The sequence below is a fragment of the Pseudophryne corroboree genome, chromosome 12 (genome assembly GCF_028390025.1).
Source record: "Pseudophryne corroboree isolate aPseCor3 chromosome 12, aPseCor3.hap2, whole genome shotgun sequence".
NCBI lineage: Eukaryota > Metazoa > Chordata > Amphibia > Anura > Myobatrachidae > Pseudophryne > Pseudophryne corroboree.
In genome coordinates this window covers 4,060,678-4,087,875 of record NC_086455.1, presented here as the reverse complement: position 1 = coordinate 4,087,875, position 27,198 = coordinate 4,060,678, and the positions used below count along the sequence as shown (strand labels likewise).

The window sequence follows — 27,198 nt, the reverse complement described above, 5'->3', positions numbered from 1 at the left end:
ATGGCGTCACGTCTAAACAAAAAACTGGACAGATATTGCGAAAGGTCAAGGGACCCTCAGGCAATAGCAGTGGACGCTCTGGTAACGCCGTGGGTGTACCAGTCAGTGTATGTGTTCCCTCCTCTGCCTCTCATACCAAAAGTACTGAGAATCATAAGAAGGAGAGGAGTAAGAACTATACTCGTGGTTCCGGATTGGCCAAGAAGGACTTGGTACCCGGAACTTCAAGAGATGCTCACGGACGAACCGTGGCCTCTACCTCTAAGAAAGGACCTGCTACTGCAGGGGCCTTGTCTGTTCCAAGACTTACCGCGGCTGCGTTTGACGGCATGGCGGTTGAACGCCGGATCCTGAGGGAAAAAGGCATTCCAGAAGAAGTCATCCCTACTCTGGTCAAAGCCAGGAAGGACGTAACCGCAAAACATTATCACCGCATTTGGCGTAAATATGTTGCGTGGTGTGAGGCCAAGAAGGCCCCTACAGAGGAATTTCAACTGGGTCGTTTCCTTCATTTCCTGCAAACAGGACTGTCTATGGGCCTAAAATTAGGGTCCATTAAGGTTCAAATTTCGGCCCTGTCGATTTTCTTCCAGAAAGAACTGGCTTCAGTACCTGAAGTTCAGACATTTGTAAAAGGGGTGCTGCACATACAGCCTCCTTTTGTGCCTCCAGTGGCACCTTGGGATCTCAATGTGGTGTTGGAGTTTTCTAAAGTCACATTGGTTTGAACCACTTTCCACTGTGGACTTAAAATATCTCACATGGAAGGTGTCGATGCTGTTAGCCTTGGCTTCAGCCAGGCGTGTGTCAGAATTGGCGGCTTTATCATATAAAAGCCCTTACTTAATTTTTCATTCTGACAGGGCGGAATTGAGGACTCGTCCTCAATTTCTACCTAAGGTGGTTTCTGCATTTCACATGAACCAACCTATTGTGGTACCTGCGGCTACCAGGGACTTAGAGGACTCTAAGTTGCTTGACGTTGTCAGGGCCTTGAAAATATATGTTTCCAGGACGGCTGGAGTCAGAAAATCTGACTCGCTGTTTATCCTGTATGCACCCAACAAGCTGGGTGCTCCTGCTTCTAAGCAGACGATTGCTCGTTGGATTTGTAGTACAATTCAGCTTGCACATTCTGTGGCAGGATTGCCACAGCCAAAATCAGTAAAAGCCCATTCCACAAGGAAAGTGGGCTCATCTTGGGCGGCTGCCCGAGGGGTCTCGGCTTTACAACTTTGCCGAGTAGCTACTTGGTCAGGGGCAAACACGTTTGCTAAATTCTACAAATTTGATACCCTGGCTGAGGAGGACCTGGAGTTCTCTCATTCGGTGCTGCAGAGTCATCCGCACTCTCCCGCCCGTTTGGGAGCTTTGGTATAATCCCCATGGTCCTTACGGAGTCCCAGCATCCACTAGGACGTCAGAGAAAATAAGATTTTACTTACCGATAAATCTATTTCTCGTAGTCCGTAGTGAATGCTGGGCGCCCATCCCTAGTGCGGATTGTCTGCAATACTTGTATATAGTTATTGTTACAAAAATTCGGGTTATTATTGTTGTGAGCCATCTTTTCAGAGGCTCCTTTGCGTTTATCATACTGTTAACTGGGTTCAGATCACAAGTTGTACGGTGTGATTGGTGTGGCTGGTATGAGTCTTACCCGGGATTCAATATCCTTCCTTATTATGTACGCTCGTCCGGGCACAGTATCCTAACTGAGGCTTGGAGGAGGGTCATAGGGGGAGGAGCCAGTGCACACCACCTGATCCTTAAGCTTTTATTTTGTCTTCTGTCTCCTGCGGAGCCGCTATCCCCCATGGTCCTTACGGAGTCCCAGCATCCACTACAGACTACGAGAAATAGATTTATCGGTAAGTAAAATCTTATTTTTTCATTGTTATAACTTCTTTTTATACTTTACCATCCAAATGGACTACAATTGGGAACGGTATGCCCAAAACATGGTGAGACATGCGAGGGTATGAGGTACACGAATTGTGGGTTTATGTGCTAAAACTTACTCATAATTGACACCCCAAAAACCTACACCCATCTCTGCATTCCATGTTGAGGTTTTACTTTTATCAACCATTTCTGCAGCGGGGTACACTGGGATTCCACAGGGAATACATTGGGGGTGTAGAGTTGGATCTTGATCCGAGGCACCAACAAGCTTAAGCTTCGACTCTTCCCAGGGTGCACTGCACGGCCACCTCTATAACCCCGCCTCCAGGCACTGGAGCTCAGTTTTTAAGTTGGTGCATGCAGTGCAGGTCACGAACGGGGGGCTGCGGGGCAGCCCTGAAATCAGGATTTTGGTACTTACCGATAAATCCCTTTCTCCGATTCCACAGGGGCCACTGGAGTGCAGTAACAATGGGGATATAGTAGGCAGTAACTGGGAGCTGGCACTTTAAATTTATAACCATGTGACTAGATCCTCCCCTACTGTATCCCCCCTCCGAGCCAGTCCAGTTAAAACTGTGCCCGAGGAGAGCTGGAAAAGACCAATGTTAAAGTAGAGGAGGTTCGCTAAGCCATTGAAAACAGGATAACACCAAGGAAACCTGGAAACCTAGTGAAAGTGTAACAAACAAAACGTGCAGTCACATAGTGACATGCCAACTGATAAGTGAAGTAGGAGGAAAACAGCGCAGTGGAATCGGAGAAAGGGATTTATCGGTAAGTACCGAAATCCTGATTTCCCCTTCATCCACTAGGGGCCAGTGGAGCGCAGTAACAATGGGGACGTCCCAAAGCGCCCAAGACGGGAGGGAGAGCGCTGAGAATCCTGCTAAACCGCTTGGCCAAACTGACGCAGAGGCTGCAAAAGTGTCAAACCTGTAAAAACTTGACAAACGCATGTCGGTCCAACCAAGTGACAGTGCGACATAAAGTAGTCATGGAAACCCCACGAAGGTCCCCCAGAGCGTGTAGAGTGCGCCGAAATGGAAGACGGAGGCTCTCGAGAAAACATTCAGAGCAGCTGGTCTGATGGTTAGACGTAGTCAACGGGCCAACATCTGCTTGGAAACCGGCCATCCAAGATGGGAGCATCGAACAGAACAAATAAGAAATCAGACCTTCGAATAGCTTAAGTCCTATCCACGTAGATTCGGAGTGCTACATCATCCAAAGATCTCAAATTCAGTGAATCCGCTGAGAGGGCTGTAACCACAAGTGGCTAATTGTCAAAAGCAGACACCACCTGCGAGAGAAATGACATTGGAGCATGAAGCTCAGCTGAAACCTCATGTAATATCCGGTAAGGAGGCCGATGAGAGCGAGAGAGAAAAAGAGACCCAAGCTCCGACCCTCGTCTGGCCAGAGCCAGGAGAAAGACCACCATCTAGGTGAGAGAGTTCATCTCCACCGACTCCAGAGACTCAACGGAGACTGCAGAAAAATGAGGACCAGGTTCAGGTCCCATGGTGTCTGAGGACGAAAGGGAGGCTGCTAGCAGAGAACTCCCTGCAAGAAGGTCTGAGCATCCGTCTGCAAGGCTAATTTCTTTTTCATCCACTAGGGGTCACTGGAGTACTCTTGGGGATATGGACGGTGTTAGCAAGGACAGGCACTGAATATTTAAATTTAGTAACTCCTCCCCTCCATACTCCCAGAATACCTGTGTTTTTTTCGGTGCTCACATGGATAGAAGCACAGTGTGGAGCTCCTCCACGAATTTTACTTTTAGATTATTTTATTTTTATTTTTTATACTTTTTTCTACTTACAATCCCTTCCCAGCTTACACACAAACTCTGGGATTACAGAAGCTGCTCTTGGCGTGTCTGTCCTCACAATAGGAGCCCCCTCATAGCCACAAGCAGCTCGGCTAACTTCAGATGAGGCTGCAGAAAGGACTGGACGGAACTTGCTGGAGAAGCCCCGTCAGAGCCCAAGTACATCAGCTACCTTCAGCTGTGGCTACAGAACGGAGCTTGCTGGAGAAGCCCCGTCAGAGCACAGGAACACAGGTATTTATGACCGGGGCGGTCAGATCACGCTGCCGCCCCGCCAGGTGAGGGAAATGCTGTGTGTCACCTGAGGTCATCCCGCTGCTCCGCTCCCCGCCACCGCTGCTCCCCTACTCCCGGCCGCCGCTCAGAGGTACGCGCTGGACGGCCGCTGCAAGCGCCGTTCTCAGCGCTCCCTGCCTGTAGTGCACAATCAGACCGCGGACAGCGTTCAGTGCTGCCGCGGTCTGTCCCTGTAATGGCCGGAGGCTCCGTCACTTAGGGGAAGGAAGATGCTGGCGTCTCTGCTCACTCAGACAGCGGACAGCGTTCACTGCTGCCGCGGTCTGTCTCGGTAACGGCCGGCAGCTCAGCGTAACAGTCACTGCCAGCGCTCCCTGCACACGCTAAGGGGGAAGCAGGGGGGTGAAGATGCCGGCGCCTCTGATCACTCAGACCGTGGACAGTGCTCACTGCTGCCGCGGTCTGTCCCTATAAAACAGCGGGCTCATGCTGGGCAGTCAAGAGTTTTCCCTGCCCCTATTACATGCAGCGCAGCTGCGGTTGGGGGGGGGGGGGGGGGATTATGCTGCAGCAGCAATAGACAGCCACTGCTAAAGAAAGGGCTGCATTGTGTTATATATGCATACGTATTATACAAGCACTTATACCATAGAAAATGTATATAAAATGCTATAGGTATATATGGTCATGTAAGGAAATATGCTATATGTTCTTTGACTATAAGCACATGGCTGGAGGCCATTTTAATCATACTTTCTGTTTCTTTTCCAGAACGTTCCTGTCCTACAACACTGCTCCACCGGATGGCGCAGGGGTGTTGGTAGGAATTTTGGATCAGGTTTCTTATTGTCTGCCCACGTGCACTGCACTTTGGCCATAATACACATTTTAGTAATTTTACTGAGGTGGAATTTGTCTGGTTACATAATGAGTAAGTCACCAGCAAAAACGAAAAAGTAGTTTCACTGCAATGTCTGTAAGAGTGGGTTCCGAGGTTTCTACCACATGCACAGTATATTTTATACTCCCATTTCATCTCCGATTTTGCAAAGATGGTTATCATTTGCCTTATAAATTCCCAGTTTCTGCTATGTTGCAATCCTGATGATTCTATGCCAGGCCTAACTGCGCAAGATGAATATGAGAAGGGTGAATTAGACCAGCAGTCAGATAGTGTGGGTGCATCAGTCTCTGAAGTTTACAGAGACTGAGGAACCACTGACTAATAAGGTGGTCTTTACTAGACGACAGATCTCCAGCGTGTTTCTTATTTTTTTCGGAATCTCTAAATAAGATGTTAATATAGAATCCTGATACACGGGTTTCTAAACCTCGCTGATTTAAGTCTAGTTACCCGTTTCCAGGGTCCGTGACATCTACATGGGATGTTAAAGTCGATGTATACAGCAGCAGGGGTGTTGCTTCGACCGCGTTTGGTTGGCATTTGGGTAACTACGGCTCTGCTTGTATGGATAACAGGAGTCCGGTCCCCCTACAAGACGACCAATCTGCGAAGCTGCTGATCATCTACGTACAGTTTCTACGGACGTCTGACTAGTCAGTTCTCGCCTTTCAGCGTCACTAGTTGCGGCACGACAAACGCTCTGGCTGCGTCCTTGGCAGGGGGAGACAAAGGTCGAGAGAAGAATAGAAACATTACCTTATGCGAAAGTTGTTTGGTCCTGAATTGGACAAATGGATTTTTCAGACCGAGGGGGGGGGGGGGGGGGGCGCAAGTCTGCTTTCCTACCATTGCTTCCAACGGTACCTAGACGGAAATACTCTGGACCAGCGTTCACATCCTTTAGACCTCGGCCCTTTCGAGGCCGTGGTAAAGTAACAACCACACCTGGTGGACGAGGCAGAGGACGTGGTTTTCAACAAACCACCACCCGTCGTCAGGAAGCTAAGGTCACCGGCAAGCCAGTGGCATAATGGCCTTCCAGTCCATCTCTGATCTCCAGTTGTGGGGGCACGCCTTCATACGTTCCATTTGGAGTGGTTCCAGACATCCACAGATGGGTGGATCCGCAATTTAGTGTTAAAAGGTTACAAAATAGAGTTCGACTGTCTCCCATCACTGTGGTTTTTCAAGACAGGACTGCCTGTGTCGGAAGACAAGTAGGCGGTTCTCCAGATTGCCATTCAGTCTCTGCTGGATTCAGCAGTTTTGATTCCGGTCCCTGTTCACCAACAAGGTCAGGGTTGTTATTCCAGTCTTTTTGTAGGACCAAAGCCGGATGGCTCGGTCAGACCAATATTGAACTTAAAGGGTCTCAATCTGTACGTCACTTACTACAGATTCAAGATGGAATCCCTGCGGTCAGTAATTGCGGGTATAGAGCTACAGGAATTCATGATTGCGCTGGATCTCAAGAATGCTTGCTTACACATTCCAATTTGGCCACTTCATCAGAGGTTCTTGCGGTACGGCAAAACCATTACCAGTTTCAGGCTCTACCGTTTGGCCTCTCGTCAGCGCCTCGGGTATTCACCAATGTGATATCTGTGATAGCTCATCTCAGATCCCTGGGAGTGATAATAGTTCCGTACTTGAACGATCTACTCATCAAAGTTCCTTCTCAACATATGATCCTCCAACATGCGTTGCTAACGTACAATGTGCTTGTTCAGCATGGTTGGATTGTCCACTTCAAGAAATCACATTCAATTCCAAGGAATGATTCTTGATACGATAGATCAAAGAATTTACCTACCAGAACAGAAAGTACAGAGTATTCGTCATCTGGTACAATTGGTGCTCAAGCCACGCACAGTCTCGGTACATTTGTGCATTCGACTGTTAGGAAAAATGGTGGCGGCTTTCGAAGCGCTTCCGTTCGGAAGATTTCACTCACGTCCTTTTCAACTGGATGTGCTCGCACAGTGGTCGGGCTCGCATCTGCAGATTCACCAGATGGGGAGGTTGTCTCCACGGGCCAGAGTATCTCTACTCTGGTGGCTCAAAGTACTCTCTAACCGCAGGGAAACGGTACGGCGTGTGGAATTGGATAATTCTAATGACGGACGCGAGTCTCAGAGGTTGGGGAGCTGTGGTTCAAAATTGTCAGCTCCAGGGTCTCTGGGCGGATCACGAAAGATTGCTGTATATAAATGTCCTGGAACTCCAGGTAATTAACAATGCGCTACGACAAGCAGTGCACATGCTCCGGTCTCAGACTGTCCAGATGCAGTCACAACGCGTCGGCGGTCGCGTACATTAACAAACAAGGAGGAACGAGAAGACGCATGGCCATGTGGGAAGTAGCTTGAATCCTCCATTGGGCCGAGCATCACCAAGTGATATTGTCGGCAGTGTTCATTCCGGGAGTGCACAACTGGGAGGCGGATTATCTCAACCGTCGGATTTTCATCCAGGAGAATGGGCATTAAATCCAGAAGTGTTTCAAATGTTGGTCCAGAGGTGGGGTTACCCACAAGTGTATCTGATGGCATCTTGCCACAATCACCACACGCCCCAGTATGTGTCCAGAACGCGAGATCCAAAGGCAGTGGCGGTGGATGCTCACAATCGCGTGGCCGTACAGCCTCGTGTATCTGTTTCCGCTGCTCCCTCTGTTGCTAAAACGGCTCAAACGTGAGTCCGCCACAGTCATACTAGCGGCGCCTCATTGGCCTCGGAGAGCATGGTTCTCGGCTCTCCGCGGACTACTCGCAGACGATCCTTGGCCGCTCCCGCTACGTCAGGACCTGTTACAACAGGGTCCGTTGCTTTACCCCGTTTTAGCGCGGCTGCATTTGACGGGGTGGCTGAGACCGCCCTCTTAAGAAGAGAGGGCATTCCAGAATCTTATACCAACCATGTTACGTGCTAGGAAGCCCGTTACGGCAGCTCATTATCACAGAATTTGGCGTGCATATATAGGTTGGTGTGAAGCTTGGAAGTTTCCGACATCTTTCAAGTTATCCCGTCTTTTGTTATTTCTACAGACGGGGTTGGATGGAGGACTGCGTTTGCCTACACTAAAGGTGCATGTCTCTGCTTTGTCAATTTACTTTCAAAGACGTTTGGCTCTATTGCCGTCTGTACGCGCTTTTCTGCAAGGTGTCCACAGTACAGCCTCCATTCATTCCACCTACAGCGCCATGGGACTTGAATCTGGTTTTAGATTTTTTTACAGTCTTCATATTTTGAACCCTTACAACAAGTGGATATTAAGTTTCTCACTTGGAAAAAATGTTTCACCTAGCCTTAGCTTCGGCGAGGCGTTTCAGATTTGGGTGCCTTGTCATGCAAGCCACCGTATTTGGTGTTTCATGATGACAGAGCGGAACTTTGGACGAATCCCGCTTTCTTGCCAAAGGTAGTGTCATCTTTTCACATCAATCAACCAATAGTAGTTCCTGTGTTAACAGGAGATTCTGGAACTTTGGATGTGGTACGCGTGGTATCTCGAACGTCTACAGTTTGTAAGACGGATACGTTGTTTGTTCTCTATGATGCTGCCAAGATGGGTTGGCCAGCTTCTAAGCAGACCTTATCCAGATGGATTAAACTGACCATACGTCAGGCTTACCTTCATGCTAGGTTACAGCTGCCTACATCAGTAACAGCTCATTCCACACGTTCTGTGGGAACTTCATGGGCAGCTGGTCGTGGCGCTTCTACGACGCAGCTTTGCCGTGCGGCTACATGGTCATCAGTGCACACGTTTGTGCGGTTTTACAAGTTTGATACGATTGCGGCATCAGCATCTAGCTTTGGCCGCCTAGTGTTACAGGTGCCAAACAGCTCTCCCGCCCACGGGGGAAGCTTTGGTACGTCCCAAGAGTACTCCAGTGACCCCTAGTGGATGAAAAAGAAATAGGATTTTGGTACTTACCAGATAAATCCTTTTCTTTGAATCCATAGGGGGCACTGGACGCCCACCCAGAGCAGTTTTACCTGGTTTGTGGTAAGTTCAGTGGATCTTATGGTAACACATTCTCACAGACTTTCAAAGTTCTAGCGGTTATGGTGCCAACTGTTTATTTGTCAGTTGCGTTGTGTCAACTTTATTGTTGTCCGTTATGTTATAATGTTATATGTAATTCTCCGTTGTTCATCCTCTCATCGCTCCTGTTCGGCTCAGGAAAAAACACTGAGGTATTCTGGGAGTTTGGAGGGGAGGAGAGTTACTAAATTTAAATATTCAGTGCCTGTCCTTGCTAACACCGTCCATATCCCCAAGAGTACTCCTATGGATTCAAAGAAAAGTATTTACCTGGTAAGTACCAAAATCCTATTTTCCCTTGGAAGAAAAACCAAAAGAGCAGTGACCTGAACCTCAAGTGAACCTAGTAGAAGCCCTGCCGAGAAGACCACCGAAGAAAACAAAGAAGGTGGTTAAATAAAAAACGGAAGGGGAAAACCCTCATTGGTCACACCAGACCAACTAAAGCTTCCAAATGTGGTAATAGTGAGACGATGTGACTGACTTCCGAGCTTGGAGCATAGTAGGTATAACCATACGAGGAACCCTTTTCTTCTCAGATGGCTTTCTTAACAGCCACGTCGTCCAACGAGGCCTGCGCAAAGCTGAATAAAGAAAAGGACCTTGTTGAAGCAGATCGTCCTGTAGCGGCAGGAGCTAAGGCTTCTCTACTGACAACAGGATTAGGGCGGAGTACCAAGTCCTGTGCAGCCAAATTGGGGCCACCAGGAGGACAAGCGCGTATTCTCCCTTTATGTGGTGCAGAACTCGATGTAGCAACGGGAAAGGAGGAAAGAGAAATGAACCAAAAGTTCCAAGGAGCCATCTCCCCTACCATTAGGCAATGGGCACCACACTGCAAGCTCTTGCTTCTGGCCGCCAGCGCGCGCCGAGACTCCGGAGTAGAGAGTCTCTGTATGGTGTAAGCTCGACGCCCCCCCCCCCCCCGTTGTGGCGCCCAATTCAAAAAATGCGTTAGCCTCATACTTACCACTGCTGGATCTTCTGCTGACGGAGTGGCCCCAACACGCAGCGGTGTCCGGCCATCTCCGGAGAGCCAGCATCTCCTTCAGCCTGGGGAACCCAGCCCAAGCTGCACGCAGCTACGATGAGACCTCGCCGGCAGCTCCCGCGGTGCAGACTGGCAGTGGCAGAGCTGAAGAAATGAGAGAGAAAAAAAAATCTTCAGAGCAATCCTAAGAGTGACCAGCTCCCTTGGGCACAAAATAAAGACTGGCTTGGAGGGGGGACAGAGTAGGGGAGGAGCTAGTCACATGGTTATAAATTTAAAGTGCCAGCACCCAGTTACTGCCTACTATATCCCCATTGTAACTGCGCTCCAGTGGCCCCTAGTGGATGAAGGAGAAAATAACTTTTTAAGAAGATTTCAAAGGCCGCAGCACTTGTCATTGAGACATGCTGTGCTGCGGCTCCATCACCTCCCCAGCAGCGCTGCATTCTCCCGCGGCCTGGTTTCCGGGTACTTGCAGCGGAGGCGCACCGGTTTCTAGGCACACCACCACACTGCATGACAGGGTGGAGGTAATAGGGTCCCCCAGGTCGGACTTGCCAGTAAATCACGATCCCAGGAGATGGACCCCACCGCTGGCGTGGACACTGTACTGCACAGGGACCCCATTATATCCACCAGGGCAAGGAGCACAGGTTGGATTTACTAAAGTCCATTTACAATAGGCTCCATAGTACCCGGTGCTGACCTGTGGCCCCTCTCCCAGCTCCGGCCACCATCTACAGCGGATGTTCCCACCCTGGAGCTGCATTTCTCACTCCCTGCTGAGATTTTTGCGCCATCTTCATTACTAGCTGGGCGGATCTCCGGGATTGCAGGGCTCTGTCTCCTCTGTAAAGCTGCCTGTCTTCTCAGCGCTGTGTATTTACTGGCACTTAAGTATTCTACATGTTGTTTTAGACAGTGTTGGTTAAAAACAAGTGTACTGCTATCTGAATATTTAGTACAAGTATTCTGTGATATATATATATCCAGTAGTTACTGTGCATTGTTATATCTATATATACATATCTAGTGTATATGTAGATTTACTAGTCCAATAAAACTGCACTGATTTATATGTAATCTTTTCTGCATTGTACCTGTGTCTGTGTGCCTATAGCTGTTGTGTGGATTCTATTCTGTGTATCGCACGTATTGCTGTCACTATATTCTGTACCCTGGGGGGCTAAGTGCATCAGGGTCTCATATACCATATAGTGTTCCACAGGATATACGGTTTGGTATTTTTCACTGTGTGTTTCAGTCACCTCATACCGCTTAAACCCTCGGTCTGTGTGTGCTCTGCCTTTGCAGTCACATAACGCAGGGTTTTGGGTTTTTTTTGCCGGTATTGTGTTTGTCTGGCTATATTTTAATGTTACGCCCTAAGGCTTCATTCCCAATGTCTGCTACACAGCGCGGGAAATTCGCAGATGCTCCTGCATCATGCAGTGCTGGCGCTACGGATTTACCCGAGGAAAAGATTTCAGCTGAGAGTTCAGGTACTGGGTGCCCTGCACCTTCCAGTCTGCCCGCAGCTCCTGTGGCAAATCAGGACCCACCTTGGTTTGCATTTTCAAAATGCTGACTACTCTTGTAACACGGCTTACGCCCCCGTGGGACCTCCTGTACCATTTCAGCCACATATTGTCCCTGTAGTTAATCCTCCCTGGGCGGATACTCTGTCATCCCAGTTACAGCAATGAAATCAGTCCTTGGTTAGTCAACCTAACCCTCGCCCTACTTGGGACCAAGGAGTCATCAAAGCGGGCTATTTCTTCCTCTCAAGCCACTAATATTTCGGATAATTCTTCAGATGAGGATGTGGGTTATACTGATCCATTAGACACTGATACAGTTGTTTCCGATGAGTAATCTACAACTCAAGTTGATGTTCCTGAACCAGTGGAGGCTATCAAGCTGATTCTCCAGATTGATGATGAGATTGAACCTCCTGCTACGTCTAAGAAACCTGATAAGTTTACACGTCAGAAGGTTGCTAAAGTGGTTCTACCTCATTCTGACCTTTTAATTGACATACATCAGGAATCCTGGTCATCTCCAGGAAAGACATTTTTCCCTGTCCAAAAAGATGCTTAACATATCCCTGCGGAGTTGAGTAACAAGTGGGGAAACTCCACCGCCATGTCGGCCGTCTAGTGGTGTCTTCTATGCCTGTCACCACTGTCACCTCTCTGAAGGAATCAACGTATAAGCGCGTGGAGGGATGCCTGAAGTCTATCTACACACTTACCGGTGCTGTGCATAGACCCACTATGGCAGCCTCCTGGGCTGCGAAAGGCATTGAAGCATGGGTTCAGGCAATTGAGGATGAGCTACCTCTAAATTTTTCTAACACTGCCAGACAATCTGTCGTATATAACCACAGCCTCTCACTATATTCAGGAGGCGGCCTCTGATGCAGGCGTAATGGCGGCCAAGGCGTCTACTACATCTATCCTGGCTCGCTGGATTTTGTGGTTAAGGTCCTGGAAAGTGGACCTGGACTCCAAAAAGACCTTGGAGGTGCGCCCTTTTAAGGGAGACACACTATTTCGAGAGGATCTGAACAGATCGTGACCGACTTGGCAACAGCTAAGACTGCGTTTCTCCCAAGTACCAATCCTTCTGCTCCGAAGGCTGAGTACCACTTTTCATTCCTTTCGACCTCCAGGTAAAGCGAAGGGTCAGGCGTATCCGAGACAGGCTAGTGCTTCCAAAACCACCAAGCCCAAGTCTAAACAATCTTGGGCTGCCCGTCAGCCTGCTTCCAAACTGGACAAGCCTGCGACATGATGGGGGGGGGGGGGCTCCCGCTGGGGGACCCCAGGGTGGGAGGCCGACTTCTGCAGTTCGCCCAGGCCTGGTTAAAGACCACTTCAGACTCCTGGGTGCTGGAAGTTGTCTCACGGGTACGCAACCTCTTTCAAGAGACGTCCCCCTTACCAGTTCTTCTCGACTTATCCCTCCGAATCCGTTAAAATCACAGACTTTACACTTGGTTGTACAATCTCTCCTAGATGCTGGAGTGATTGTGCCGGTACCTCTGTCTCAAAGAGGCAGGGTACACTATTCAACCCTGTTTTTAGTCCCGAAACCAAATAGGTCCTCCTGGCCTATACTCAACCTCAAATCTTTGAACAAATTTGTGAGGGCTTCCAAGTTCCGTATGGAAACTCTGCGCTCTATTGTACTGGCCTTGGAACCCAAGGACTATATGGTATCCCTGGACATACAGAATGCTTACCTGCACATACCTATTGCCATGTCGCATCAGCAATATCTGCAGTTTGCTATTGGCAACCCACATCAATTCCCGGTCTTGCCTTTTGGACTGACCGCAGCTCCTCGGATCTTCACCAAGGTCGTGGCAGTCATGACGGCTCTGCTACGCCGTCAGGGTGTCAGGATCATGCCATATTTGGACCACTTGCTGATCCTGGCGAACTTCCCAGAGGTTCTCCTCAGTCATCTTTAACTGACATTCCAGTTCCTACAAGCCCACGGGTGGCTCAACTGGAAGAAGTCCTCGCTGGTCCCTGCTCAGAGCATGGTGCACATGGGGGCATTGTTGGACACACAACCGATTGTTCTGGTCTCCAGAAGTGTCCATAAAGTGTCATTCAGGACAGTATTGGATACTTCCCCTCTCGCCAGAGTGTCAATACACTCGGCGATGCAAGTACTAGGCCTCATGGTGTCTGCGTTCAACATGGTAGAGTACGCTTAATTTCATTCTCGCCCTCTGCAGTGGTTAATTCTTTCTAAGTGGGACGGCCTGCCTCACCGTATTAGGTCTCAAATGATCTCCTTGACTCCAGAGGTTCGTCTGTCACTAAGCTGGTGGCTTCGGGACCAACAGTTGAGCAGGGTCCGTCCTTTCTGGATCTCAAACTGTCTCCTCCTAACGACGGATGCCAGTATGCGGGGTTGGGGTGCAGTGTTGGAGCAACACTCTCTCTCTCCAGGGTCAGTGGACCAGGGAGGAATCCTTCCTCCCGATAAACATTCTGGAATTGCGGGCAGTGTTCAATGCGTTGACACTTGCCCTGCCTCTGGTACAGAACAGGCCTGTTCTAGTACAGTCCGACAATGCCACCACGGTGGCTTACATAAATCCTAAAGGCAGCACTCGAAGCCGCATGGCAATGATGGAAGTGTCAAAAATCCTTCAATGGGCGGTAGCCATCTGCCAGCTATTTCGGCAGTGCTCATTCCAGGGGTCCTCAACTGGGAAGCGGAGTTCCTCAGTTGTCAGGACGTACACGCTGGAGAGTGGAGTCTTCATCCGGAAGTCGTTCAACTCCTAGTGGACAAGTGGAGCCAACTAGATGTAGACCTGATGGCGTCTCGACACAATCGCAAGGTTCTGGTTTTTGGATCAAGGACAAGGGATCCTCAAGCAGCGTTTGTGGACGCGCTGGCGATTCCATGGAACGTTCGGCTGCCGTACGTGTTCCCACCAGTGTCACTCCTGCTCAGGGTAATATGGAAGTACAAGCAAGAAGGAGGAATACTGCTTCTAGTCGCTCCAGTGTGGCCCAGACGGCATTGGTTCTCAGACCTGCAGGGTCTCTCGATAGAGCGTCCTCTTCTACTTCCTCAATGCCCAGACCTCGTTCAGGGCCCTTGTGTCTACCCGGACCTGGCAAGACTGGCTTTGACGGCGTGTCTCTTGAAGCTTCACTCCTGAGAGGCAAAGGATTCTCTGAGGCGGTCATTCAAACTATGTTAAAAGCCCCTAGCTCGGATTTATTACAGGGTCTGGAATTCTTACTTCACCTGGTGTGCCAGTAAGAACTATGATACATATACTTTCAGGACTTCCAGACTTTTGGCTTTTCCACAACAAGGCCTTTGTCTGGCCTTCCTCAAGGTTCGGTATGGTTTCGGAGGAAAATTGCGTCTCTTCTTAACGTTCACACTTCACTCAGTGTGTGTTTTACAGATTCAGCCTCCCTATGTCCCTCCTGTTGCTCCATGGGATCTGTCCGTTGTCCTGAATGCCCTTCAAGAGTCTCCATTTGAACCTCTTGAGTCTGTGGACCTTTAAATGCCATACGCTTAAGGTCGTTTCTCTGACGTCCTAGTGGATGCTGGGAACTCCGTAAGGACCATGGGGAATAGCGGCTCCGCAGGAGATTGGGCACAACTAAAGAAAGCTTTAGGACTACCTGGTGTGCACTGGCTCCTCCCTCCATGACCCTCCTCCAGACCTCAGTTAGAATCTTGTGCCCGGCTGAGCTGGATGCACACTAGGGGCTCTCCTGAGCTCCTTGAAAAAGAAAGTTTATTTTAGGTTTTTTTATTTTCAGTGAGATCTGCTGGCAACAGACCCACTGCTACGAGGGACTAAGGGGAGAAGAAGCGAACCTACCTGCTTGCAGCTAGCTTGGGCTTCTTAGGCTACTGGACACCATTGGCTCCAGAGGGATCGAACACAGGGCCCGACCTCGATCGTCCGGAGCCGCGCCGCCGTCCCCCTTACAGAGCCAGAAGCAAGAAGATGGTCCTGAAAATCGGCGGCAGAAGACTTCGGTCTTCAACAAGGTAGCGCACAGCACTGCAGCTGTGCGCCATTGCTCCTCATGCACACCTCACACTCCGGTCACTGATGGGTGCAGGGCGCTGGGGGGGGGGGCGCCCTGAGCAGCAATATTAACACCTTGTCAGGCAAAATAATCACAATATATAGTCCTAGAGGCTATATATGTGTAAAATACCCCTGCCAGGATCCATAAAAAAGCGGGAGAAAGTCCACCGAAAAAGGGGCGGGGCTATCTCCCTCAGCACACTGGCGCCATTTTCTCTTCACAGTGCAGCTGGAAGACAGCTCCCCAGGCTCTGCCCTGTAGTTTTCAGGCTCAAAGGGTTAAAAAAAGAGGGGGGGGGCACTAAATTTAGGCGCAAATCTGTGTATTATAGCAGCTATAAGGGAAAAATCACTGTGGGTAGTGTGAATCCCTGCATTATATAGCGCTCTGGTGTGTGCTGGCATACTCTCTCTCTCTCTCTGTCTCCCCAAAGGACTTTGTGGGGTCCTGTCCTCAGTCAGAGCATTCCCTGTGTGTGTGCGGTGTCGGTACGGCTGTGTCGACATGGTTGATGAGGAGGCTTATGTGGAGGCGGAGCAGATGCCGATAAATGTGATGTCGCCCCCTGTGGGGCCGATACCAGAGTGGATGGATAGGTGGAAGGTATTAACCGACAGTGTCAACTCCTTACATAAAAGGCTGGATGACGTAACAGCGGTGGGACAGCCGGCTTCTCAGCCCGCGCCTGCCCAGGCGTCTCAAAGGCCGTCAGGGGCTCAAAAACGCCCACTACCTCAGATGGCAGACACAGATGTCGACACGGAGTCTGACTCCAGTGTCGACGAGGTTGAGACATATACACAATCCACTAGGAACATCCGTTGCATGATCTCGGCAATGAAAAATGCGTTACACATTTCTGACATTAACCCAGGTACCACAAAAACGGGGTTTTATGTTTGGGGAGAAAAAGCAGCCAGTGTTTTGTTCCCCCATCAGATGAGTGAATGAAGTGTGAATAAGCGTGGGTTCCCCCGATAAGAAACTGGTAATTTCTAAAAAGTTACTGATGGCGTACCCTTTCCCGCCAGAGGATAGGTCACGTTGGGAGATCACCCCTAGGGTGGATAAGGCGCTCACACGTTTGTCAAAAAAGGTGGCACTGCCGTCTTAGAATACGGCCACTTTGAAGGAGCCTGCTGATAAAAAGCAGGAGGCTATCCTGAAGTCTCTATATACACACTCCGGTACTATACTGAGACCTGCAATTGCCTCAGCATGGATAGTGCTGCTGCAGCGTGGTCTATTACCCTGTCGGGACAGGGATACTATTTGCTAACCATAAAGCATATTAAAGACGTTGTCTTATATATGAGGGATGCACAGAGGGATATTTGCCGGCTGGCATCCAGAATTAAGGCAATGTCCATTCTGCCAGGAGGGTATTAGGGATCCGGCAGTGGACAGGCGATGCTGACTTTAGAAGGCACATGAAGATTCTGCCTTATAAGGGTGAGGAATTGTTTGGGGATGGTCTCTGGGACCTCGTATCCACAGCAACAGCTGGGAAGAAAAAAAATGTTTACCTCAAGTTTCCTCACAGCCTAAGAAAGCACCGTATTATAAGGTACAGTCCTTTCGACTTCAGAAAAGCAAGCGGGTCAAAGGCGCTTCCTTTCTGCACAGAGAAAAGGGAAGAGGGAAAAAGCTGCACCAGACAGCCAGTTCCCAGGATCAAAAATCTTCCCCTGCTTCCTCTGAGTCCACCTCATGACGCTGGGGCTCCACAGATGGAGCCAGGTGCGGTGGGGGCGCGTCTCGGGAACTTCAGCGACCAGTGGGCTCGCTCACAGGTGGATCCCTGGGTTCTGCAAGTAGTATCACAGGGATACAAGCTGGAGTTCGAGACGACTCCCCCTCGCCGTTACCTCAAATCAGCCTTGCCTGCTGCCCTCGAGGAGAGGTAGTACTGGCGGCAATTCACAAGCTGTACTTCCAGCAGGTGATAATCAAGGTACCCCTCCTTCAACAAGGCCGGGGTTACTATTCCATAATGTTTGTGGTACCGAAACCAGACGGTTCGGTGAGACCTATTCTTAAATTGAAGTCCTTGAACACTTATATACGTAGGTTCAAGTTCAAAATGGAATCGCTCAGGGCGGTTATTGCAAGCCTGGACGAAGGGGATTACATGGTATCACTGGACATCAAGGATGCTTACCTGCATGTCCCCATTTACCCTCCTCACCAGGAGTACCTCAAAATTGTGATACAGGATTGTCATTACCAATTCCAGACGTTGCCGTTGGTCTGTCCCCGGCACCGAGGGTATTTACCAAGGTAATGGCCGAAATGATACTCCTTCGAAAATAGGGAGTTATAATTATCCCGTACTTGGACGATCTCCTTATAAAGGCGAGGTCCAGGGAGCAGTTGTTCGTCGGAGTAGCACTATCTCGGGAAGTGCTACAACAGCACGGCTGGATTTTGAATAGTCCAAAGTCGCAGCTGGTTCCTACGACGCGTCTACTGTTCCTGGGTATGGTTCTGGACACAGAACAGGAAAAAGGGTTTCTCCCGGAGGAGAAGGCCAAGGAGTTGTCATCTCTAGTCAGAGACCTCCTAATACAAATACAGGTGTCGGTGCATCAATGCACGCGAGTCCTGGGAAAGATGGTAGATTCTTACGAAGAAATTCCATTCGGCAGGTTCCATGCAAGGATCTTCCAGTGGGATCTGTTGGATAAGTGGTCCGGGTCGCATCTTCAGATGCATCGGCTGATAACCCTGTCTCCAAGGGCCAGGGTGTCGCTGTTGTGGTGGCTGCAGAGTGCTCATCTTCTAGAGGGCCGCAGATTCGGCATACAGGACTGGGTCCTGGTGACCACGGATGCCAGCCTTCGAGGCTGGGGGGCAGTCACACAGGGAAGAAACTTCCAAGGACTATGGTCAAGTCAGGAGACTTCCCTACACATAAATATTCTGGGACTAAGGGCCATTTACAATGCCCTAAGTCAGGCTAGACCCCTGCTTCAACACCAGCCGGTGCTGATCCAGTCAGACAACATCACGGTGGTCGCCCATGTAAACCAGCAGGGCGGCACAAGAAGCAGGACGGCGATGGCAGAAGCCACAAGGATTTTCCGATGGGCGGAAAATCATGTGTTAGCACTGTCAGCAGTGTTCATTCCCGGAGTGGACAACTGGGAAGCAGACTTTCTCAGCAGGCACGACCTCCACCCGGGAGAGTGGGGACTTCATCCAGAAGTCTTCAAAATGATTGTACACCATTGGGAAAGGCCACAGGTGGACATGATGGCGTCCCGCCTCAACAAAAAGCTAAAAAGATATTGCGCCAGGTCAAGGGACCCTCAGGCGATAGCTGTGGACGCTCTGGTAACACCGTGAGTGTACCAGTCGGTGTATGTGTTCCTTCCTTTGCCTCTCATACCCAAGGTACTGAGAATACTAAGAAGGAGAGGAGTAAGAACTATACTCGTGGTTCCGGATGGGTCAAGAAGAGCTTGGTACCCAGAACTTCAAGAAATGATCTCAGAGGACCCATGGCCTCTGCCGCTCAGACAGGACCTGCTGCAGCAGGGGCCCTGCCTGTTCCAAGACTTACCACGGCTGTGTTTGACGGCATGGCGGTTGAACACCGGATCCTAAAGGAAAAAGGCATTCCGGAGGAAGTCATTCCTACGCTGATTAAGGCTAGGAAAGATGTGATCGCAAAATATTATCACCGCATATGGCGAAAAGATGTTGCTTGGTGTGAGGCCAGGAAGGCTAACGGAGGAATTTCAACTGGGTCGATTTCTGCACTTCCTACAGTCAGGAGTAACTAAGGGCCTAAAATTGGGTTCCATTAAGGTCCAGATTTCGGCTCTGTACATTTTCTTCCAAAAAGAACTGGCTTCACTGCCTGAAGTTCAGACTTTTGTTAAGGGAGTGCTGCATATTCAGTCCCCGTTTGTGCCTCTAGTGGCACCGTGGGATCTCAACGTGGTGTTGGATTTCCTGAAGTCGCATTGGGTTGAGCCACTTAAATCCGTAGAGCTAAAATACCTCACGTGGAAAGTGGTCATGCTGTTGGCCTTGGCGTCGGCCAGGCGTGTATCAGAATTGGCGGTTTGTCACGCAAAAGCCCTTATCTGATTTTCATATGGATAGGGCGGAATTGAGGACTCGTTCCCAATTCCTTCCTAAGGTGGTATCAGCTTTTCATGTGAACCAACCTATTGTGGTGCCTGCGGCTACTTGGGACTTGGAGGACTCCAAGTTACTGGACGTAGTCAGGGCCCTGAAAATATATGTTTCCAGGACAGCTGGAGTCAGGAAAACTGACTCGCTATTTATCCTGTATGCACCCAACAAGCTGGGTGCTCCTGCTTCTAAGCAGACTATTGCTCGCTGGATCTGTAGCACGATTCAACTTGCACATTCTGTGGCTGGACTGCCGCATCCTAAATCTGTAAAAGCCCATTCCATGAGGAAAGTGGGCTCTTCTTGGGCGGCTGCCCGAGGGGTCTCGGCTGTACAACTTTGCCGAGCTGTTACTTGGTCGGGTTCAAACATTTTTACAAGAGTCTACAAGTTTGATACCCTGGCTGAGGAGGACCTTGAGTTTGCTCATTCGGTGCTGCAGTGTCACCCGCACTCTCCCGCCCGTTTGGGAGCTTTGGTATAATCCCCATGGTCCTTACGGAGTTCCCAGCATCCACTAGGACGTCAGATAAAATAAGATTTTACTCACCGGTAAATCTATTTCTCGTAGTCCGTAGTGGATGCTGGGCGCCCGTCCCAAGTGCGGATTGTCTGCAATACTTGTATATAGTTATTGCCTAACTAAAGGGTTATTGTTATGAGCCATCTGTTAGTGAGGCTCAGTTATATTTCATACTGTTAACTGGGTATAGTATCACGAGTTATACGGTGTGGCTGGTATGAGTCTTACCCGGGATTCCAAATCCTTTCCTTATTGTCAGCTCTTCCGGGCACAGTATCCTAACTGAGGTCTGGAGGAGGGTCATGGAGGGAGGAGCCATTGCACACCAGGTAGTCCTAAAGCTTTCTTTAGTTGTGCCCAGTCTCCTGCGGAGCTGCTATTCCCCATGGTCCTTACGGAGTTCCCAGCATCCACTACGGACTACAAGAAATAGATTTACTGGTGAGTAAAATCTTATTTTTTCTGTTGGCTATTGCCTATGCTGGGATGGTGTCGGACTTGGGCGCTTTGTCCTGTCAACCCTTTCAAATTTTTCAGTGATCGAGCAGTTCTTTGAACTCGCCCAGGTTATTTACCTAAGGTGTATCATCGTTTCACCTTAATCAGGAGATTGTGGTTCCGGCCTTCATCTCTTCTGGTTTGTCCTCCATAGAGCGATCTTTTTGGATGTGGTATGGGCTCTCTGTATTTATATGGAGAGGACTGCCTCCATCAGGAGGTCTGATTTCTTTTTTGTACTTTTTGGTTTTCACAAACGTGGCTGGCCTGCGGTTAAGCAAACCTTGGCCAGATGGATTAGAATGGTGATTGCACAAGATTATGCGCAGGCTGGACCCCATCTCCTGCTGCTATCAGGGCCCATTCTACTTGGTCTGTTGGACCTTGTAGGGACGCACCACGGCGGGCCGCCAAAGAACAATTGTGCAAGCGGCTACGTGGTCCTCAGTGAACGCGTTCATTAGGTTCTATGCCTTTGATACTTCCACCTCCCAGGATGCTTCCTTTGGATGCCGGGTTCTTGTGCCCGCTACAGTGCGTCCCCTCCCATGAGGAACTGCCTTGGGACATCCCTGATGTTGTTCCCTATGGAATACAGTGTACCCCGCTGCAGAAAAGGAGATTTATGGTAAGACATACCATGGTTAAATCTTTCTGCGAGGTACACTGGATTCCACAGGGAGCCCACCCTGACGCACTTAGTTTCTTTGGGTTGGTATGGCATTAGCCGCTGACACCTTCTTCTGTCGTGAGAATGTGGTTCTATGTGACTGACATCTGCCTTCTCTCTTACCTGCTCCTGTATTGGACTGGTTAACAAAACTGAGCTCCTGTGCCTGGAGGCGGGGATATAGAGGAGGTGGTGCTGTGCATCCTGGGAACAGTCAAAGCTTTAGCCTGTTGGTGCCTCGGATAAAGATCCAACTCTACACCCCGATGTTATTCCCTGTAGAGCGCAGTGTACCTCACAGAAAGATTTAACAATGGTAAGTCTTACCATAAATCTCCTCTCTTTTTCATGTTGACCTTGATAAATGTAGACACGATTTACTGTGGACCCATTGTACCAAACGCCCCGGAACTCCCACCCCTGGTCCTGGCGGCTCTTACAGGACTGATGTGTAACTGCAGAGAGTTGTATACCGTTAAAGACTCGTGTGCCAACTCGAAACAGTTTGTGTGTGTATTATACATACATGCACAATATAATAATCGTTGTTGTTAGAAAAAATAAGGGTGTGGTTTGCGAGACACCTCCCTGCTATAAGGTGTGTGCGGGGCACAGTTGTGACGCTGTTACTTGCGGTGGTCTAGACCGCGAGCATCATTGCGATTCATGTACTAGGGAGCGCATCCTATTAAGTGATTTCCAGCAATCTACAACCTGATGGTGGGTAGGGGGGAATAAAGGGGAGATGCCGACCTGTATGGGAAGACCTGAGTGCAAGTGGAGCGGCTTTGTGCTGGTGTCCTGTGGGACACTCTATTCTGGGACTTGTAGTTACACAGAGGACTTGTGAGGTGGACTATAATTTGCGCAGTGTCTTATTTTTCACTGTATAAAGCTATATTTTTTTTAATTATGTGCATCTGCATATCTGTTCACAAAATTATGCTGAATCAGGTTTATTTAGCTATTTGGATAAGTTGATTAAAAATATCAGCAATGTTGGTAACTTTTTGGAAAACACATTTGCCAGTTAAGTGGTTAAATGCATTTAGCGTCTACCAAAATCCTACATGTAATATGTCGTGTCTGTGCACAAAAGGGAACAAGCCTTTAGGTACTTTGGGACATATTTACAAATATAAATAGTGGGATATCCCATAAAAACGTCCGATAAGAGTAAGTAGCACCCGTATGTATGTAGGGGGGGGTGGCGGAAGTATCCCATACATCTGCTGCTGCCCAGTGTGGCCTATGGTCTCTACTGATTGCTCAGCGGTGCAGCCGGGTCCTGAGCCCAGAAGTAAAGTGACCCCTGTGCTTGTACACATCGCAGGGATGTCTCCTACCGGAGCCCCTGTCCCCGGATGGGAATAATACATGCATGGAATACATAATAAATGATTGCTGTGATAAGTGGTTCTAGTGACCAAGGCCTGATGGTTGATAAATAAGCGATTAGAAAGCCAGTGTACATGGTGGTGACAGGTTACCTTTAGCTGTATGTGTTACCGTATTATAGCGAGTTTCTAGGACCATAATGCAGCGTGCCAGAGTACTCGCCGACTGGATGAGGCAGGCTGATACTCACACCGGGGTCTGGGAGGGATCTTCTCCTGGGTGGCTGGTCTGGGAAGGGTCTGGGCAGTTGGTGGGCCTGGTGGCAAGAGGAACGGAGCAGGGTATCGGCGTAGTGGTGCCAGGATTCCGTAACTTACATTGGGGCTACTACTGTCCAGGGGTGCCATGCGGGTGCTGTGGCGTGAGCAGGGAGGGTGGTCTGCAGGGTGGCATGCTGTACACAGCCCAGGTGCTCAGTGATGGCGCTGGTGTCACTGTGAGGGGAGGGGCGACGCTGGAAGCTCACTATTGGCTGCAGTGCGCTCAGCCTGCCTCTAGGCAGAAGCGGGTCCCGCTGGGTTTACACCTATAGCACATGACAGATGCGCTGTAACTCGTCGCTGCGATCACTCCTAGCTAGAGGACGTTCACTGGGAATAACTTCATGTGCAGGATTCAGGGAGAAATGGAGGGAGGAATCTATTCTTCCGGTAGTTCCATTTACTTACATTTCAGACAATGACATTAATAGATGAACTCGGGCAGTCAGCCTAGGAATGCCTCCCCATAGCAGAGGGTCTGCCTGCTACATCATCACTTGGCCAGTGGAGGGCGCCATGTTTCATGTGTGTAACTTTCTTGTTTTCTCTCTGTAGAGCTTAAAACAGCGACTTGGTAAGAGCAACATCCAGGCACGGTTAGGAAGACCCATGGGAGGGATTCAGCGCGGCCCTATGGGAATGAGAGGAGTTGGAATGGGAATGCGGGGATCACAGAGGGGAATGATGCGGATTGGCCGTGGTGGCCGAGGAATGCAGCGAGGCGCTATGGTGATGCGAGGTTGGTGACTTCTGGCTGGTATCCGCTTATAATTCAATGAGTACAGCTTTCCTAATGACCATCTGACCCATTCTAATATGTCCAGGCCAAAACCTCAGAGGGCGTGGCGGTGTCCCTAGGATGGGACTGAGGAGAGGAGGAATGCGTGGCCGCGGAGGTCCCGGACGAGGACTGATGAGAGGAGTAATGGGCCGTGGAGGCATGGGAGGCAGAGGTCAGTATTACACTCTGGTCCATTATCCTGTCCCGAGTGTGGTGGTGGGGGCACTCTATGGGGCATAGAGAGGAGATGGCTGAGCTGGGGGCACTCTATGGGGCATAGAGAGGAGATGGCTGAGCTGGGGGCACTCTATGGGGCATAGAGAGGAGATGGCTGAGCTGGGGGCACTCTATGGGGCATAGAGAGGAGATGGCTGAGCTGGGGGCACTCTATGGGGCATAGAGAGGAGATGGCTGAGCTGGGGGCACTCTATGTGGCATAGAGAGGAGATACCTGAGCTGGGGGCACTCTATGGGGCATAGAGAGGAGATGGCTGAGCTGGGGGCACTCTGTGGGGCATAGAGAGGAGATGGCTGAGCTGGGGGCACTCTATGGGGCATAGAGAGGAGATGGCTGAGCTGGGGCACTCTATGGGGCATAGAGAGGAGATGGCTGAGCTGGGGCACTCTATGGGGCATAGAGAGGAGATGGCTGGGCTGGGGGCTCTCTATGGGGCATAGAGAGGAGATGGCTGAGCTGGGGGCACTCTATGGGGCATAGAGAGGAGATGGCTGAGCTGGGGCACTCTATGGGGCATACAGAGGAGATGGCTGAGCTGGGGGCACTCTATGGGGCATAGAGAGGAGATGGCTGAGCTGGGGGCACTCTATGGGGCATAGAGAGGAGATGGCTGAGCTGGGGGCACTCTATGGGGCATAGAGAGGAGATGGCTGAGCTGGGGCACTCTATGGGGCATAGAGAGGAGATGGCTGAGCTGGGGCACTCTATGGGGCATAGAGAGGAGATGGCTGAGCTGGGGGCACTCTATGGGGCATAGAGAGGAGATGGCTGAGCTGGGGCACTCTATGGGGCATAGAGAGGAGATGGCTGAGCTGGGGCACTCTATGGGGCATAGAGAGGAGATGGCTGAGCTGGGGGCACTCTATGGGGCATAGAGAGGAGATGGCTGAGCTGGGGGCACTCTATGGGGCATAGAGAGGAGATGGCTGAGCTGGGGGCACTCTATGGGGCATAGAGAGGAGATGGCTGAGCTGGGGGCACTCTGTGGCATAGAGAGGAGATGACTGAGCTGGGGGAACTATGGGGCATAGAGAGGAGATGGCTGAGCTGGGGGCACTCTATGGGGCATAGAGGAGATGGCTGAGCTGGGGCACTCTATGGGGCATAGAGAGGAGATGGCTGAGCTGGGGCACTCTATGGGGCATAGAGAGGAGATGGCTGAGCTGGGGGCACTCTATGGGGCATAGAGAGGAGATGGCTGAGCTGGGGGCACTCTATGGGGCATAGAGAGGAGATGGCTGAGCTGGGGGCACTCTATGGGGCATAGAGAGGAGATGGCTGAGCTGGGGGCACTCTATGGGGCATAGAGAGGAGATGGCTGAGCTGGGGGCACTCTATGGGGCATAGAGAGGAGATGGCTGAGCTGGGGGCACTCTATGGGGCATAGAGAGGAGATGGCTGAGCTGGGGGCACTCTATGGGGCATAGAGAGGAGATGGCTGAGCTGGGGGCACTCTGTGGCATAGAGAGAAGATGACTGAGCTGGGGGAACTATGGGGCATAGAGAGGAGAAGGCTGAGCTGGGGGCACTCTATGGGGCATAGAGAGGAGATGGCTGAGCTGGGGGCACTCTGTGGCATAGAGATGACTGAGCTGGGGGCACTCTATGGGGCATAGAGAGGAGATGGCTGATCTGGGGGCACTCTGTGGCATAGAGGAGATGACTGAGCCCCACAAGATCCGTTAGCCCATTGTTGGTAATCATGCAGCCTGCCTGGCAGATTTGGGCTATGGTTAGCCAGTGTCTGTTCCTGGAGTAAATGATCACAATGGAAGCTGGGGTAATAGGGAGGGGGTGTCTATATTGTACAGGTTTGGGTGCCTTGTACGTGTTTAATCATCCAGTCTAATGACTCTTTATTTTCACCTGTCCACAGGCCGCGGAGGCATGATGATCCGAGGAAGAGGAGGTTTTGGCCGTGGGCGAGGACGGGGTAGAGGACGGGGGGCTGTGCGCCCCACCCTAACACGGGAACAGCTAGACAACCAACTGGACGCCTACATGTCTAAAACGAAGGGCCACCTCGACGCAGAGCTGGATGCCTATATGGCCCAAGCCGACCCAGAGGCTAATGACTGATTTCAATAAAGCTCTTATGTAAAGAACCTAATTCTACCAGCGTCTGCCTGTGCGGAGACACAACGGCTGGGCACCGGCCCGTCGCCTCTTTTTACAGTTCCTTTTTACGTTGTTTTTGATACTTGGAACTTTTTATTTGGATCTTTTTTTTTTTTTTCAAGGTTATTTTACTGTTGAATGTATGGAGACACGCGCCCTGTCCACCGTTCCTCCAGCGAGTGGTCTCCCCAGGACGGCTGCGGAGACCGTTTCTTCCTGCGGATGTTACTGCCAAATGGGTCACAGGTCTCCTGTGTACCTGAACCTGTTTTTAGTGGGAGCTTAGCCAATGCAAGTTCTAAATCTGAGGCTCACAGGCGCCTCCCTCATACACCCACCTCCCCAAAGACTGGCTATGAGGTGTGCCTCCGTGAAGAAAGCCGTACCTAGAATACAGTCTGTCTGCAGGCGAATCACCTGCGTTTTGTGTTTAGAACTGTTAAACAATCATTAAACGCGTTGAGTAAACCTGCTCCTATCATTGTTTTACCTGTGACACTATCAGCGTTTACCAGCCATGTGGCTCCTACTAGAGCGCCGCCACCTAGTGGCCGTAGTATGGAAATGTGGAGTAGTGGCATGTTTAACAATTTGCAAATTCACTGAATTGATGTATATGGCTGTGTGTAACCTATTGTATTTTCTGCTTGCGGACTTTTTGAACGTTCTTTGGTTTCAGAGTTTGGGAAAGGGAAACGTCTGTGGTGTAGCCATGTATCTGCTGCACATCAGATGGATAGTCATTTTGTCCCTACCTGTGTATGCGCACATTTTGAGCAAGAAAGATGCTTGGCCTAGTTGCCTGGAACCATATATATAAGGGCATTGCAGCATTTTATTCTCTTCTATTGATGTGCTGGTTTTTGTTTCTTCACTCATTGTGTTACAGCGCAGTACCAGACGTAAGCTGTATATAGCGTTGCAGCGCTCAGTTACAGAGTACATAAATATGAAAAACAAGAAAACAGTGATTTAAAGTTCAAGACATTATATGACAAGTACAGGGTATATAAACATAGCTGTATCAGCAGACAGCACTGAGATAAG

General features: G+C 50.1%; 1 protein-coding gene across 1 annotated transcript in view; it reads left to right on the top strand.

Annotated features, from left to right (window-relative positions):
• Nucleotides 1-26,619, top strand: part of CHTOP (chromatin target of PRMT1) — a 41,596-nt gene extending 14,977 nt beyond the window's left edge. Inside the window, exons 4-6 of the mRNA XM_063946707.1 lie at nt 23,570-23,753; nt 23,839-23,967; nt 25,910-26,619. Of these exons, the coding sequence (XP_063802777.1) occupies nt 23,570-23,753; nt 23,839-23,967; nt 25,910-26,112 (516 nt within the window). The 3' untranslated portion in view covers nt 26,113-26,619. The remainder of the gene's footprint in view (nt 1-23,569; nt 23,754-23,838; nt 23,968-25,909) is intronic.
• Nucleotides 26,620-27,198: the final 579 nt, after the last annotated feature.